At 47.8% G+C, this 17,823-nt stretch overlaps 1 protein-coding gene across 4 annotated transcripts in view; it reads right to left on the bottom strand.

The window, feature by feature from the left end:
* Positions 1–17,823, bottom strand: part of heatr5a (HEAT repeat containing 5a) — a 244,745-nt gene that overhangs the window by 62,584 nt on the left and 164,338 nt on the right. For all 4 annotated transcript variants that reach the window (XM_038781265.1, XM_038781281.1, XM_038781255.1 and 1 more), the window contains 2 exons: positions 11,171–11,405; positions 9,104–9,352 (listed from right to left, as the gene is read on the bottom strand). In XM_038781265.1, the coding sequence (XP_038637193.1) occupies positions 9,104–9,352; positions 11,171–11,405 (484 nt within the window). The remainder of the gene's footprint in view (positions 1–9,103; positions 9,353–11,170; positions 11,406–17,823) is intronic.

Here is a 17,823-nt window from a genome sequence, read left to right as displayed (position 1 = left end):
GCACTCTTGTCTAGGTTCAGCTTGCACCCCGAGAAAGACCCAAAACCCGCAGCAGCTCCAACACTCTCCTATCGACACGCTCGGTTCCGACGCATATAACAGCAAGTCGTCGGCATATAAGGACACCCTATGCTCGATCCCTGCCCCCCCCGCACTATTCCTTTCCATGCTCCCGAACGTCTTAATGCGATGGCCAACGGCTCAATCGCAAGTGCAAACAGCAAGGAGGACATAGGACATGCCTGCCTCGTCCACGGTGGAGAGAAAAGTATCTCGAGCTTATGTTGTTTGTGCAGACACTCGCCTTCGGCTCCTTATATAGCAGCTTTGCCCATTTCACAAATCTCGGTCCAATCCCAAACCGCTCCAGAACTGCCATCAAGTACCCCCATTGTACCCAGTCAAACGCCTTCTCGGCGTCCAATGCCACAACCACCTCTGTTTCCTTCCCTTCCGCCGGTGCCATAACGACGTTCAAAACCCTCCTAATGTCTCCCTCTCATGAACCCCGTCTGATACTCACCTATCACCTTTGGGAGGCACTCCTCCAGCCTACCCGCTAGTACCATCGCCAATACTTTTGCGTCCACATTCAGAAGTGATATGGGCCTATACAATCCACACTCGTTCGGATTCTTCTCTTTTTTTTGCAACAGTGAAATCGATGCCTGTCCCAAAGTTTGTGGCAACACCCCTTTCCCTATCGCCTCTTCAAACATCCCCACCATCAGGGGTGCCAGCTTATCTTTGAATTTTGTATAATATTCCACCGGAAACCCATCCAGCTCGGCCACCTTCCCCGACTGCATCCTCCCAATCGCATCCTTTATCTCCTGCTCCACTATTGCTCCTTCTAATGCCCCCTCCCCTAGCCTCGGGTACTCCAACCCATCTAGAAATTCCAGCATCTCACGGTCTCCCCCAGGTGGCTCTGACCTGTACAACCTCTCATAAAACTCCTCAAAAACCTTGTTAATCAGCTCCGAGCCACCACCAACTTCCCTGCCCTATCCCTCACTTGAAGAATTGCCCTTGCCGCTGCTTCCCTCCGGAGCTGACCTGCAAACATACCAACAAGCCCTGCCTTATCTCCATGTTCATAAACTGCACCCCTTGCTCCTCTCAGTTGGCGCACCGCCTTCCTGGTAGACAGTTGGTCGAAGCTCGCCTGTAGTTCCTTCCTCTTTTCCAGCTTCGCTGGGTCCCCATCTACCTCCTATCTACTCCTATAACTCCTATCTACCTCCAACATCTCATCTATTACCCTCTGCCGCTCCAACCTCTTCTCTTTGTCCACCCTGGCCTTAAACAAAATTACCTCCCCCCTCACCACCGCCTTTAGAGCCTCCCAGACGACTGCCTTCGACACCTCACCTCAGTTCAAACCTATATTTTCCTTAATTACCGTTTCAATTTTCTCACAGGACAATTAGTTCCCCAAAAGCCCCACATCCAGTTTCCACCCTGGCCTCTGTGCTACCCCCTTCTCCAGTACCATATCCACCCAATGCGGAGCATGATCTGACACTGCAATTGCAGAGTATTCTGACCTCTTCACCCCAGCCTTCCCCACCACGAAAAAGTCGATCCGCGAGTATACGTTATGGACTGCTGAGAAAAACGAGTACCCCCGTTCCCTTGGGTGCAGGAACCTCCAAAGGTCCACCCCTCCCATTTCCACCATTAGCCCAGCCAGCGCCTTTGCCCCCCCCACCCGCCGATGGGACTGGCGAGTGCGGCCGTGATCTGTCCAACCGTGGCTCCTGCACCAAACTCCAGTCCCCTCCCCCCCCCAACAATCAGTTTGTGTGTCCAAGTTGGGGATGACCCCAAACACCTTCTTCGCGAATCCCACATCATCCCAATTGGGACCGTATACACTTACCAGCGCCACTAATCTCCCCTCCAGCGCCCCTGTCACAATCACATATCTACCCCCCTGATCTGCCACCACCTTTTCCACCTGGAAGCGTACCCTTTTGCTGACCAGCACCGCTACCCCCTGGAGCCCTTCCGTCAAATCCAGAGTGAAACACTTGACTAACCCAGCCCTTTTCAAGTCTCACCTGGTCCTTCACCCTCAAGTGAGTCGCCTGCGGCATTGCCACATCGGCTTTCAAACTTTTAAGACGCGCAAGCACCCTTGACCGGACCTCGTAGACCTCTCACGTTCCACGTGACTATCCTAACTGTGGGTCTCTCACACCACCCCCCCCCCCCCCCCCCCCCCCACCCTTCTTATCCACCATCATCATACCACCGGGCCCTGCCCCATAAGCCTGACCCGCCCCTGTCCATTGTTAACATCGAAACCCTTCCCCCCCCTCCCAAGAACATTTCCCCTTGAAAAAACATCTCCCAGCATCCATCCCTTCCCCGCCCTCTCGCTCACCTCATCGGCCCATTGAAGCCTGCTACCCAGGCTCCAACGTCCACAGCCCTCCTCTCACCTCACCTCCGTTCACTCCCCGACTTTAGTTAGCTAGGGCGGGTGGCTCCCCCCGCCAAGATATATCGTCCCCTTCCACCTAGTCCCAGAGAAAGAAAAAACAAAACCAACAATCCAACCCAAACAATTCACTAACATAAGATTTAACCGTTGCAACACAGAACACCAATCAACCCAACCATTAACTTCAACTCTGTTACAATGCGAAGAGAAGTAAATTACAATACACATCAGTAAAAAGAAAATAAAAAGAAAGGAAGTCCACAGTCTCTCTTCCAGTTCCGCTCCTCACCCCCGTCCCAAGCTTTCTGCCCTCACAAATGCCTCAGCCGCCTCCACTGTCTCAAAGTAAAAGTCTTTGGCATTATACATTAGCCTCAGCTTCGCCGGGTACACCGTAACAAATCACACCCCCCTTTTTGTACAGTGCCGCCTTCACCCAACCGAACGCCGCTCGTCTCTTTGCCAACTCAACCGTCAAGTCCTCATAGATCCGAACTCCAGCACCATCCCACTGCACTTCGCGCTTCTGCTTTGCCCAGCTTCACACCTTCTCCTTCATGCAGTACTTATGGAAGCAGATAATTACTGCTCTTGGCGGCTCATTCACCTTGGGCTTCGGCCTTAATGACCGATAAGCTCGGTCCAGCTCGTACTGGGAGGAGTTCTCACCCTCCCTCATCAGATCCGCCAACTTCTTAGCGAAGTACACGGTTGGCCTTGGGCCCTCTGTCCCTTCGGACAAGCCCACAATTCTCAGATTGTGCCGCCTCAAGCGGTTCTCCAAGTCCTCGAGCTTTGCTCGGAGTCCTCTGTTGACCTCCACCACTCTCCGCAGCTCGTCCCCCATCCAGGTGAGCTGGTCGCTGTGCTGCAACACGGCTTCCTCCACTTTCTTCGTCTTCTCGCCCTGCTCTCTCACCTCAGCTGATGTCTTTGCCACAGCTACCCTCACCGGGGCGATTGCCTCCTCCACCAATGATTTCAATGCACTTGCTGTCTCCTTCCTCAAAGCCTCCATATGCCTCGCAAACTGCTTTTCCAGCTCCACCGCCATCATCTCGGTCATCTTTTCCACTGTAAGTAGTGCGGCCCCACAATGCGGTCCTGCATCTGCCATCCTGTCAGCGCTTTTGCTGGCCTTCTCATTCAACGGCGAACCTGGGTTTTCTTCCTAGCTGCTTTTCGCATCCTCGGACGACTTATTATTTCTTCTTTCTTTCTTCAAATGAAAATAACTAAATAATTATTTTCACTAATTTTCTCCCAAAAATTCCAAAGTCAGGAAATCTCTTCCTCTGGGGACCGGACTTCAAACTCCTCAAAGATCCATTTTCAGTGGGAGCCACCCAATGTGCTCTAGTCCCCCTCCACATCACGTTCTGGACTCAGGCCTGCCACCAAGATACTGTAACTGTTAACTATAAAGCTAATTCTTTGTTGCTAATGTGCTTGATACTGTGTTCAAATTAAAGTTTGTTTTAATATAAAAGTGGTCTACTGGTCAGTGTCATCACCCCTGTGGTGCAATAGCATTTCCTCACAGTTTTACCAAATGCAAATAGTTGGGTTCTGATCTGGGATTTTAATGAAAATTGGGGTTCTGGTCAGGACACGTAACAATTGAAGGCCCATCAGGATCCATAGTACTGCCCTTTCCACTTCATGACTAGATGCAATATGGAATAGTTTTATGCAACGTTCTTCAAACTCATCAACAAAATGGGACAAGGAGGACTTAGGTAGCAGCTACAGAGTGAGTGGTCACACATTTAGTGGCTCCCGCTCGAGGTGGATTTTCTGGTCCCGATTGCTGGTGTGAGGTGCATGAGCACTGAGGAATTGAAGTACTCCATCGGTGGGGTCGGTTTATAGCTTAACAGATGAGGAGTGTAACAAGTGGCAGCAGCTTGAGTGAATGTTTAGTTGAGCTGCGACAGAGGAAACAATGTTGGAGGGTGTTGTTACCTGCCCAGTGGGCTACCAAATAGCTTGTGGAATGTCTGAATGTGAAGTTGAGGCCTTGGAAGACCTGGCATAGGTGGTGAAGGCACTTAGGGCAGCTATCAGAAAGTGGAGCAGAGGCTGGAGGTGCAGGGCCCGGCACTCCTTTTTTAAAAAAATTTAGATTACCCAATTATTTTTTCCAATTAAGGGGCAATTTAGTGTGGCCAATCCACCTATTCTGCACATTTTTGGGTTGTGGGGGCGAAACCCACGCAGACACGGGGAGAATGTGCAAACTCCACACGGACAGTGATCCAGAGTCGGGATTCGAACCTGGGACCTCAGCGCCGTGAGGCAGCTGTGCTAACCACTAGGCCACCGTGCTGCCCTAGGGCCCGGCACTCCTGAAGGTGGAGTAGTCGGTGGCAGAGCATGAGGATCCAATGACCTTGTTGGAGGCAGAGATGGTGCTCGTGGAGGAGAACTACAAGAGGTCGAGGGAGAAGGTGTAGGACCTTGAGAACTGTCCCAGGAGGCAGTATCTCCGGACTGTGAGGCTGCCTGAGAGAATCAAGGAAACGCAGGCAGCAAAGCATGTGGTGAGCACGTTTGAGATGTTGGTGGGGAGGTGGTCTTGGCAAAGCGGCGGGCCGGTTATAATCGGATCAAGGCTGCCTTCTAAAGAATGGAGTGAAGTTTGGGGTGTTGTATCCTGCTCATCCGTGGGTCACACGCCAGAATTGAGTTTTATTTTTACACGCCAGAGGAGGTGAGAGAATGTGAGAGACCATGACCCCAACACCCTCCTACATTGTTTCCTCTGTCGCAGCTCAACTAAACATTCACTCAAGCTGCTGCCACTTGTTACACTCCTCATCTGTTAAGCTATAAACCGACCCCACCGATGGAGTACTTCAAATCCTCAGTGCTCATGCACCTCACACCAGCAATCGGGACCAGAAAATCCACCTCGAGCGGAAGCCACTAAATGTGTGACCACTCAATCTGTAGCCACTACCTAAGTCCTTCTTGTCCCATTTTGTTGATGAGTTTGAAGAATGCTGCATAAAACTATTCCATAATGCATCTAGTCATGACGCTAAAATGGGAAACATGGGTCTACATGGTGGATGGATTGTTATATTTAATTAATATGGGTGCAGGGTGGGTGAGTGAGTTCTTCGCTTTTTACTGGTTTTGTGGATTTGTGGGAGAAAGGTGGTTGGGTGGGGGGAGGGAAGAGTGGGGTAGATGGAAGGCTCGAGTGAGGGCCACCACACTAGTTAGTTGGCTAGTTAATGGGAGTGAAGTGGGGGGGTCAACCTGTGGAGGGAGTGGGGAGGGATGCTGATGTGAGTATATTGGTGGGGCGCAGTTGGTTAAGAGATGTCGGCGGATATCTTGGGGAGGGCCTGCGGATGAGCGAGGCGTGGGCCTGGGGGAGCTGGCTGAAGAGGGGTTATGACTGATTGGCAGGGACAGGGAGACCCCGACCCGACTGATAGCGTAGAATATACGGGGTTTAAATGGCCCGCTCAAAAGGTTGGGCGTATTCACAAGTTAGAAGGCAGATGTTGCGTTTCTTCAGGAGACGCACCCAAGTTGAGAGACCAGATGAGGCTGAGTTAGGGCTGGGCAAGACAGGTGTTCCACTCGAAGCTGGATATGAAGGTGAGGGTGGTGGTGGTGGTCCTGATGTAGCCGATCGTGGGAGTAGGTTTGTGATGGTTAGCGGGAGACTAGAGAGGACGCCTATGGTGCTAGTGAATGCAGATTCCCCAAAATGGGTTGACGTGGATTTTTTGAGGCGGGTTCTAGGGAAGATTCCCGGGGGGTGGGGGTGGTTTGGAGAGAGGGTGAGGAGAGCAAGAGAGAGAGAGAAGACAACCTGTGGCGTTATGGAAGCCGAGGGTGAAGGAGTTTTCGTACTTCCCACATATGCGGCAGATATACTCCCGGATTAATTTCTTTCTTTTACACAAAGTGCAGTTAGCAGGGGTAGATAGATCGCAGTATTCAGCAAGTGTGGTCTTTGACCATGTGCCGCATTGGGTGGATTTGGGGATGGTGCAGGGGGAGGCTCAGCTGTCGCAGTGGAGGGGGATGTGGGATTACTGGAGGACAAGGGGCTGTCAAAGGGTGAGGGTGGCCATCCAAAATTATGTGAAGGTGAATAATACAGGGAGGATTCTGCCTCCACTCTGTAAGGGGGTGGGGGGAACTAATATCAATTCGGGCGCTTAGGACGAAAGCGGAGCGGGCTGAGAGTCTGAGATTGATGGAGAACATTCTGAGGGTGGACCAGATATATTTGGTGGCGCCTGAGGAAGTGTTAGTTAAGGAGAGGCAGAAGCCCCAGATGGAGTTTGGTCTGGTGTCCACTGGAAAGGCGGTGGGATAACTGCGTAGAGCCAGAAGGGTGGTTAATGAGAATGGGGAGAAAGTGAGTAGAATGTTTGTGCATCAGTTGAGGAAGCAGGCGGCGACGAGAGATTGGAAGGGTGAGGGATAAGGAGGACATGGTGGTATCGGAGGCGGTGAATGGCCTTTTATTGGAGTTTGTATAACTCGGAGCTTCAGTGGGTGATGAAGGGATGAGGCGATTTTTGGATGGGTTGGAGTTTCCGAGGGTCGAGGAAGCAAAGTTGCATGGATTGGGGGCCCTGACCGGGCTGAGGGTGGTGATTGCGTGGGGGCGATGCAGTTGGGGAAAGCTCCGAGGCCAGTCAGGTTATCAGTTGAATTTTATAAAAAGTTGGGATTAGAGCTGGGGCCCCTGCTAGTTGAGATGTATAATGAGTCGATGGCTCCGCCCCACACTTCTGCAGCCCTCAGTATCACTCATTTTAAAGAAGGACAAAGACCTTGAGCAATGTGGATTGTATCACCCGATCTCGCTGTTGAATGAAGGTGCCAAATTGTTGGCGAAGGTGCTGGCGTCGTGGATAGAGGATTGCATGCCTGGAGTGATAGTAGAGGACCAGGCAGGGTTTGTGAAAGGGTGGCAGCTGTCGGCGAATGTACAGCGGCTGCTTAATATTATGATGCCCGCGGAGGTCCAAGAAGTGGAAATAGTTGTGGCAAATGAAGTGGAGAAGGTGTTTGATTGGGCATATCTGTTGGAGGTGTTGTGTCAGTTCGGATTTGGGCAGGGTTTGTGGATTGGGTTTGAGATAGAGATAGATAGAGAAATACAGCACAGAACAGGCCCTTCGGCCCACGATGTTGCGCCGAACTTTTGTCCTAGGTTAATCATAGAATTTTGGACAATTTTTCATGGCCAATCCACCCACCCTGCACATCTTTGGACTGTGGGAGGAAACCGGAGTACCCGGAGGAAACCCACGCAGTCACGGGGAGGATGTGCAGACTCCACACAGAGAGTGACCCAAGTCGAAATCGAACTTGGGACCCTGGAGCTGTGAAGCAATTGTGCTATCCACAATGCTACCGTGCTGCCCTTAAGAAGTTAACCTACACTCCAATATTCTACCCTAATCCAAGTACCTATCCAATAGTCGCTTGAAGGTCCCTAACTTTTCCGACTTAACTACTACCACAGGCAGTGCATTCCATGCCCCCACTACTCTCTGGGTAAAGAACCTACCTCTGACATCCCCTCTATATCTTCCACCATTTATCTTAAATTTACGTTCCCTTGTAATGGTGTGTTCCACCCGGGGAAAAAGTCTCTGACTGTCTACTCTATCTATTCCCCTGATCATCTGATAAACCTCTATCAAATCGCCCCTCATCCTTCTCCGTTCTAATGAGAAAAGGCCTAGCACCCTCAACCTTTCCTCGTATGACCTACTCTCCATTCCAGGCAACATCCTGGTAAATCTCCTTTGCACCTTTTCCAAAGCTTCCACATCCTTCCTAAAATGAGGTGACCAGAACTGCACACAGTACTCCAAATGTGGCCTGACCAAGGTTTTGTACAGCTGCATCATCACCTCACGGTTCTTAAATTCAATCCCTCTGCTAATGAACGCTAGCACACCATAGGCCTTCTTCACAGCTCTATCCACTTGAGTGGCAACTTTCAAAGAACTATGAACATAGACCCCAAGATCTCTCTGCTCCTCCACATTGCCAAGAACCCTACCATTAACCCTGTATTCCGCATTCAGATTTGTCCTTCCAAAATGGACAACCTCACACTTGTCAGGGTTAAACTCCATCTGCCACTTCTCAGCCCAGCTCTGCATTCTATCTATGTCTCTTTGCAGCCGACAACAGCCCTCCTCACTATCCACAACTCCACCAATCTTCGTATCATCTGCAAATTTACTGACCCACCCTTCAACTCCCTCATCCAAGTCGTTAATGAAAATCACAAACAGCAGAGGACCCAGAACTGATCCCTGCGGTACTGTACAAGGTTTGGCTACTGTACAAGTCACCTAAGGCGAGCATTTGGATGAACACTTCGGATTACTTTGGGTTACACTAGGAAGGGGGAGGAGATGAGGCAGCGATGCCCGCTCTCCCTACTGCTCTTCGCTCTGGCGATAGAACCATTGGCAAGGTCGTGGTGGAGAGGTGTCGAGCACAGAGTTTCTTTGTATGCAGATGACCGCCTGCTGTATATTTTGGACCCGGTTTGGAGCTTTGATTGGATCATATGAAACATATTCTTTAATTCCATTTACAGAGAAAAATATTCGAGAACTCTTGAACTTACAAACTAACTAAATAACTAACCTAGAATGAGATGGAATCTATCAGTGTTGACATCCTCTGGTGATGCTACTACATTTGCCGAAGTAAATTCGTGACCCAGCATCGTTGGGGTTACAGGTCTGGAGAGCCGAGAAGAGCCTTCATCCGGGTCAATTACTATAAAACCTGTACTGTTTAGCCACAATGCTGTAGCATGAAGAATAGGAACCCAAGAGTTATAATAATGTGGCCTTGCACCCTCTATTGTCTCCGAGGTATAGAATGCACCACCTAAGCAAAGAAGTTGAAACACACTCTGGATTAGCATTTTAAGACATGTTTAGAGGTTTAACTCTCCAGGATTACTGGTTTGAGGAAAAGCTGAAAAAAAATTAAAACTTCATTAGATAAATTCAACTTTATTTATCTGCCAGAATTTCATATTGGGAGCAAAACAATGTTCCTAAAAAGGAATCTTCAGCAACTTCAAAACCAAAATCCCAGTTTAAGTTGTGTGCTAGGGTGGAGAACTTTATCATTCCTGGAATGTTTATTAAGACATTCCTTCATTCCCCATAATCATGAACAAATACGAAATGTCAGAAAGGAAACAAAATAATCAAGCATTATTTCAATAAGTGAATTGAGTCAGAGCGACCTGAAACTGACTTGTACTCAGTTACACCCAGCCACTTTCAGATAAAATCAATAATGCAACTAAACAGAATCCTTAACAATATGACAGAGGAACTTCATTTCACTTACTTTATTTTAAACACTTTAAATGGTACAGCTATATTTCCCCCTCTTGTCTGGAGAATTCAATGACCTATATTATGGGTTAGGACGTGGGCTCGATTTCATAGAATTTCATTCAAAGTTGAGGAGCTCAGTGACACATGGTATCTGAGCTCATACAAAGAATTGTTAATTGGATGGGTGTCAAAGAGTTACTGTGAGCCAACACTTTCAGGTGAGAAAAGGATTTGATAAAGAAAACAGATTCAATGGCAAATATTGAGGAACCCCAAGTTATAACTATGAGAGAGTCAGGAACAGAGGTAGATTTAAAATAGGGCACCTCCCCATAACATTGTAATTGAGAGATAAAAACTCCTGTCAGGAAATACATTTTTAGCTTGCACATTTCTCAATTTTATTAATTTTCCAATTCAAGGCTTTATAGCTAAAATCAAAATAGATGGATGCTGCAGGGGCACAGCCCACTGAAACACTAACTTGTGGTGCTTAAGAGTGGCAGGATATGGCATTTTGCCTGCATCCTCCACTCACCTTAGTTTCATGATCCAATTGATGCTGCTCTGGTAAAGTACAGAGGGGAGGACAAGCACTTCCCCACAAGGAGGGAAAATCATCATTTCACTGCATTCATGCACTTCTTTGTAGTCAGCGTCAGAATGACATTGGTGAATCTAGGGAAAGCCTTGCCTACTCTTTCAGCTGAGGATGGTATTTGGAGAAAAAAAGTTATTTCTCAAGAGATACCTATTCTATATTAAAAATTCTGAGTGGCTGACAGCACCATCTCAAAATACATCAAAAGCTCCATTGTCAGGTGCTATCAATTGGAAAATCTACAGGAATTTTCAAGGTGTAATACTTAATTGGGGTATTTGTGATGACTTTGGTGGGGTATGTAATAGGGTTTCCAAAATTATATGCTGTGTAACTTCAGCTGCTAATGAAAACTGACAGATTGGGGTGGGGGGAGGAATTACACTGCTTGAAATTGTGGTGGCAGCAAATTTGATCATGGCTTTCAAGAAATTTGGATCATTATTGGAAGACAAAATATTTGCAAGGCTATGGAGAAAAGGCAAGGGCACACGGCTACAGACAGCAGGCATGGACACAGCAGGCTGAACCACCCTTTTCTGTGCTGTAACCTTTCTGATTCTATAAAAACAGGTTGCATCACTATTCACATGGTGGCTCTGGCCATTCAGAGTTGTTTTATAAAGGCCCAAGTCAATGAATCTCAGTTAGGTCAGCAATCAGCCATATTGCTATATATGTAAGAAAGGAACCACAGTGAAATAAAGTGTAAATTGAATTTAAGTCAAATTTATGAAAAATCAATATCCTGACCTTCAGCTGGAAACTGATCAGCATATTCTGGAGGCAATGTGAGAAGGGCATGGTCCTGAAGTGCAGCCAGCCAGAGTTTATTCAGTGTTCCCAGTTCTGATTGGACCAAATTGAAAAGACCATCTGCAGATGTAATTGTATCCTGAGAGTCATCATTCGCAGAGGTCTCAAGTTTCAAGAACTGCTTCTCTTTTGGTGGACACAGTTTTTGCCTTTCAACAGTTACTATGTAAACCTGGAAAGAAACAGAAATATTTAGCAAATTAACAATATCCAGAGGTGTCAAGGACACCTTCTATTTGGTCAGAGCCAAGAAACAATAGAGGAACCAATATATGATTGGGTATATTCTATAGACCACCAACTAGTGGGAAAGTTAAAGGAACAAACTTGCAAGGATATTACGGAGAGTTGCAAAAGCTATAGACTAGTTTTAATAGGTAACGTAAGTTCTTCAAATATAGACGGGGAAGGCAGAAAGAGGGAAGAGTTTCTGACGAGTATTCAGAAAGATTTCTATGAGTTTCCAGCAAGATGAGAAAGGATCTAGTTCCTGGGAATGGGGTCAAGTATTAATCAGTGAAGATTTAGGAGACAGTAATCATAATAAGGTTTCGTAACAGGTTTGTTTCGAATCACTAGCTTTTGGAATGCAGCTCCTTCATCAGGTGAATTCAGGTGAAACCTGTTGGACTTTAACCTGGTGTTGTGAGATTTCTTACTGTGCCACCCCAGTCCAACACCGACATCTCCACATCATAATAAGGTTTAGGTTAGCTTTGGCGAAAGACACATAGTGAAATCCAGAATAAAAGTAATTTACTGGGGAAAGGCCAATTTCAGTGGGAGAACAGATCTGAACCAGGCAAATTAGATTCATAAATTGCAATGAAACAACTAATTGACGTGCAAAGACTAGTTAAGTGTGCACTGTAGGGGTTGAGAGTGATCATTTCACCCCTTGGTCGTTCAAAAGTAATGGATTAAATTCATGAAACTGATCCAACTGCTTCAAGTGAAAAGTCGAGGCATGTACTATGTCTGGTGGCCTAAATGGAACAGGAGTGGCACAGTGGCTAGCACTGCTGCCTCAATCATTCCTGCGTCTGCGTGGATTTCCTCCAGGTGCTCCGGTTTCCTCCCACAGTCCAAAGATGTGCAGGGTAGGTGGATTGGCCATGCTGCCCCTTAGTGTCCAAAAGGGTTGGTGGGGTTACTGGGATAGGGTGGAGGCGTGGGCTTAAGTAGGGTGCTCTTTCCAAAGTCTGGTGCCAACTCGATGGCCTCCTTCTGCACTGTAAATTCTATGATTTTCTGAATGCCCCGCCTTTAAAGAAAAGTGAGTTTGGTTGCAGTCAAGGTATATTCACATGAGAGAGAAAGGGAGGGCAAACAAAGCCAGAGCTTTCTGGATTTGAAAGACATAGAAGGGAAGATGAAGCTGATAAAGGATAACTGTGGCCGATGTCAGACTGATAAAACAAATGAGAACTTGGTTGTATATAGTAAGTTCAGAAGGGAAGTGTAAAAAGAAACAAAAGGGGCAAAGAGAAGAGGCTGGTGGCTAACATAAAAGAGTACAAAAGTTTTCTACAGGAATATAACTTATGGGGTCAATCAGGAATCAAAAAGACTTAAGCATGGAAGCAAATTATGGCTCGGTGCTGAATGAATACTTTGCAGCTGTCTTTATCAAGAAAGACAGTGCTGCCAGGTCGTAGTGAATCACTGCTTGAAAGTGAGTGTTCTGGAATGAACTTGTACAAGAGTCCTTTGTTTTATTAGAAAACATCTATTCTAACCAATCCAGGTTTCCAATCAATCAGATTAGATAACTCATGGGTTAAGTACACTCCTGCATGTGCTGTTGTAATTTGGGGTTGCAGGGACCAGGGAGAGCAGTTAAAGCGTATTTATGGTAGACTGGAGCCAAGTACAAATTGTAGTCCCATTAGAGGAAACTTTCAAAGCAGAGTATCTGCTCCCAGGCAGATTGTTCAATATTTTAAAACTCCTGTACGAACAAGGACAATGGGTGGCCGGAGAATGGGAGAAATATAGAGAGGCACGGTAGCACAATGGTTAGCACTGTTGCTTCACGGCTCCAGGGTCCCGGGTTCGATTCCCGGCTTGGATCACCATCTATGTGTCGTCTGCACGTTCTCCCCGTGTCTGCGTGGATTTCCTCCGGGTGCTCCGGTTTCCTCCCACAAGTCCCAAAACGCGTGCTGTTAGGTAATTTGGACGTTCCGAATTCTCCTTCCGTGCACCCGAACAGGCGCACGACAGTGATCCAAGCCGAGAATTGAACCTGGGACCCTGGAGCTGTGAAGCGACTGTGCTATCCACTGTGCTACCATGCTGCCCAGGACTACTACATAAAGTTAAAATGCATGGGAATGTGGGTAGTGCCTTGAGATGGACAGAAAGCTCGTCAGCAGACAGGAAGCAAAATATTGGTATAAATGGGTCTTTTTCCGATTGGCAGGCTAATGGGGTACTGCAGGGAACTGTGCTAGGACTCCAACTGTTCACATTATATATTAATGATTTGGACAAGGGAACTAAAAATATTATCTCCAAATTTACAGATGATACAAAGTTGGGTGGGAGGGTGAGCTGCGAGGAGGATGCAGCGGGATTTGGACAGGTTGAGTGAGTGAGCATATTCACGGTAGATGCAGTATAATGTGGATAAATGTGAGGTTATCCGCTTCAGTAGTGAAAATAGGAAGGCAGATTGTTATTTGAATGGGTGGGAATTCAGAGAGGTGGATCTTCACCAAGACCTTGGTGTTCAAGTGTATTAGTCGCTGAAAGTAAGTGCACAGGTCCAGCAGGCAGTGAAGGAGGCAAATGGTATGTTGACCGTTATAGCAAAATAAGAGGTCTTACAACACCAGGTTAAAGTCCAACATGTTTGTTTCGAATAACTAGCTTTCGGAGCACTGCTCCTTCCTCAGGTGAAAGAAGAGGTAGGTTCCAGAAACATACATACACACACACACACATATATATATATATATGTATTTAGACAAAGTCAAAAATGCAAGACGATACTTTGAATGCGAGTCTTTGCAGGTAATTAAGTCTTTACAGGTCCAGATGGAGCAGGTTGAAGAGGTGTGAATTGTCTCAAGCCAGGATAGTTGGTACGTTTTCGCAAGCCCAGGCGAGATGGTGGGGGGTGAATGTAATGCGACATGAATCCAAGGTTCCAATTGAGGCCGTACTTCTGTGTGTGGAACTTGGCTATAAGTTCCTGCTCGGCGATTCTGCGTTGTCGTGCATCCTGAAGGCCGCCTTGGAGAACGCTTACCCGAAGATCAGAGGCTGAATGCCCTTGACTGCTGAAGTGTTCCCCAACTGGAAGGGAACATTCCTGCCTGGTGATTGTTGTGAGATGTCCATCCATCCATCGCCAATGTACCACGCTTCGGGATACCCTTTCCTGCAGCAAATGAGGTAGACAACATTGGCAGAATTGCACGAGTATGTACCACATACCTGCTGGGTGGTGTTCTCACGTGCAATGGTGGTACCCATGTTGATGATCTGGCACATCTTGCAGAGATTGCCATGGCAGGGTTGTGTGGTGTCGTGGTCGCTGTTCTGAAGGCTGGGTAGTTTGCTGCAAACAATGGTTTGTTTGAGGTTGCGCGGTTGTTTGAAGGCAAGTAATGGGGGTGTGGGGATGACCTTGGCAAGATATTCGTCTTCATCGATGACGTGTTGAAGGCTGCAAAGAAGATGTACTTTCTCCGCTCCGGGGAAGTATTGGTCGACGAAGGGTACTCTGTCGGTTCTGTCCTGTGTTTGTCTTCTTAGGACGTTGGTGTTGTTTTATGCTGTGGCGCGTTAGAACTGTCGATGAGTCGAGCACCATATTCCGTTCATACGAGGGCATCTTTCAGTGTCTGTAGATGTCTGTAACGCTCCTCCTCATCTGGGCAGATCCTGTGTAGACGGAGGGCTGTCCATCGGGGATGGCTTATTTAATGTGTTTAGGATGGAAGCTGGAGAAGTGGAGCATCATGAGGTTATCCGTGGGTTTGCGGTAAAGCGAAGTGCTGAGGTGACCGTCCTTGATGGAGATGAGTGTGTCCAAGAATGCAACTGATTCTGGAGAGTAGTCCATGGTGGGTCTGATGGTGGGACGGAACTTATTGATGTCATTGTGTAGTTGTTTCAGTGATTCTTCGCCTTGGGTCCAAAGGAAATAAATGTCATTGGTGTATAACGATGGTTGAAGGTCCTGTGCGATGAGGAGGCCTTGTTCAAACTTGTGTATGAAGACGTTGGCATATTGAGGTGGGAATTTGGTCCCCATGGCTGTTCCGTGTGTCTGGATGAAGAATTTGTTGTTGAAGGTGAAGACGTTATGATCCAGAATTAAGCGAGGAGTTGCAGAATTGCGTCTGGAGATTGGCTGTCGTCGGTGTTGAGTACTGAGGCTATTGCAGCAATGCCGTCGTCATGGGGGATGCTGGTAGTGAGTGGCAAGACGTCCATTGTGATGAGGAATGTTTCTGGTTCAACTGGTCCATGGATGCCAAGTTTCTGTAAGAAGTCCGTCGTATCGCGACAGAAGCTGGGCGTTCCTTGTACGATGGAATCGGTTGCATTCTTGGACACGCTCATCTCCATCAAGGACGGTCACCTCAGCACTTCGCTTTACCGCAAACCCACGGATAACTTTCAATGCTCTACTTCATAGAACAGATTCATAGAATTAACAGTGCAGAAGGCCATTCGGCCCATCGAGTCTGCATCGGCTCTTGGAAAGAGCACCCTACCCAAGGTCAACACCGCCACCCTATCCCCATAACCCAGTAACCCCACCCAACACGAAGGGCAACTTTGGGCACTGAGGGCAATTTATCATGGCCAATCCACCTAACCTGCACATCTTTGGACTGTGGGAGGAAACTGGAGCACCCGGAAGGAAACCCACGCACACACAGGGAGGATGTGCAGACACCGCACAGACAGTGGCCCAAGCCGGAATCGAACCTGGGACCCTGGAGCTGTGAAGCAATTGTGCTATCCACAATGCTACCGTGCTGCCCTTCTCCAGCTTCCGCCCTAAATACATTAAAGCGCAGCATGTGGGCAGCATTGTAGCACAAGTGGATAGCACTGTGGCTTCACTGCACCAGATTCCCAGGTTCGATTCCCTGTGGAGTCACTGTCTGTGCGGAGTCTGCACGCTCTCCCCTTCCCTGCTAGGGTTTCCTCCGGGTGCTCCGGTTTCCTCCCATAGTCCAAAGACGTGCAGGCTAGGTGGAATGGTCATGATAAAATTGCCCTTAGTGACCAAAAAGGTTCGGAAGGGTTATTGGGTTACGGGGATAGGGTGGAGGTGAGGGCTTAAGTGGGTCGGTGCATACTCCATGGGCCGAATGGCCTCCTTCTGCACTGTATGTTCTATGTGAGCCATCCCCTCTGGACAAGCGCTCCGTATACACAGGATCTGCTCAGACGAGGAGGAGCATAACAGATGCAGAAAGATGCCCTCGTACAAACGGGATATGGCGCTCGACTCATCGATCGACAGTTCCACTGCGCGGGAGCAAAAAAAAACGCACCAACGTCCTCAGATGACAAACACGGGACAGAGTACCCTTCGTCGTCCAGTACTTCCCTGGAGCGAAGAAACTACGACATCTTCTTGGCAGCCTTCAACACGTCATCGATGAAGACATACATCTTGCCAAAGTCATCCCCACACCCCCATTACTTGCCTTCAAACAACCGCGCAACCTCAAACAAACCATTGTTTGCAGCAAACTACCCAGCCTTCAGAACAGCGACCACGACACCACACAACCCTGCCAAGGCAATCTCGGCAAGATGTGCCAGATCATCGACATTACACGCGAGAACACTACCAACCAGGTACGTAGTACATACTCATGCAATTCGGCCAATGTTGTCTACCTCATACGCTGCAGGAAAGGATATCCCGAAGCATGGTACATTGGCGAGACCATGCAGATGCTGCGACAACGGATGGACGGACATCTCTCAACAATCGCCAGGCAGGAAGGTTCCCTTCCAGTCTGGGAACACTTCAGCAGTCAAGGGTATTCAGCCTCTCATCTTTGGGAAAGCGTTCTCCAAGGCGGCCTTCAGGACGCGCGACAACGCAGAATCACTGAGCAGAAACTTGTAGTCAAGTTCCGAACACATGAGTTCGGCCTCAACCGGGACCTTGGATTCATGTTGCATTACATTCACCCCCCACCATCTGGCCTGGGCTTGCAAAATCCTACCAACTGTCCTGGCTTGAGACAATTCACACCTCTGTAACCTGCTCCATCTGGACCTGTGAAGACTTAATTACCTGCAAAGGCTCGCATTCAAAGTATCGTCTTGCATTTTTGACTTTGTCTATATATATATAATATATATATATATATATAATATATATTATATATATATGTATGTATTTATATATATATATATACATATATTTATGTTTCTGAAACTTACCTCTTCATTCACCTGAGGAAGGAGCAGTGCTCCGAAAGCTAGTGATTCAAAACAAACCTGTTGGACTTTAACCTGGTGTTGTAAGACCTCTTACTGTGCTCACCCCAGTCCAACGCCGGCATCTCAATTCATGGTAAAAGGACTCGAGTACAGGAATA

The sequence above is a fragment of the Scyliorhinus canicula genome, chromosome 2 (genome assembly GCF_902713615.1).
Source record: "Scyliorhinus canicula chromosome 2, sScyCan1.1, whole genome shotgun sequence".
Classification (NCBI taxonomy): Eukaryota; Metazoa; Chordata; class Chondrichthyes; order Carcharhiniformes; family Scyliorhinidae; genus Scyliorhinus; species Scyliorhinus canicula.
The sequence above is the reverse complement of the archived record's forward strand: the minus strand, read 5'-3'. Positions and strand labels throughout refer to the sequence as shown.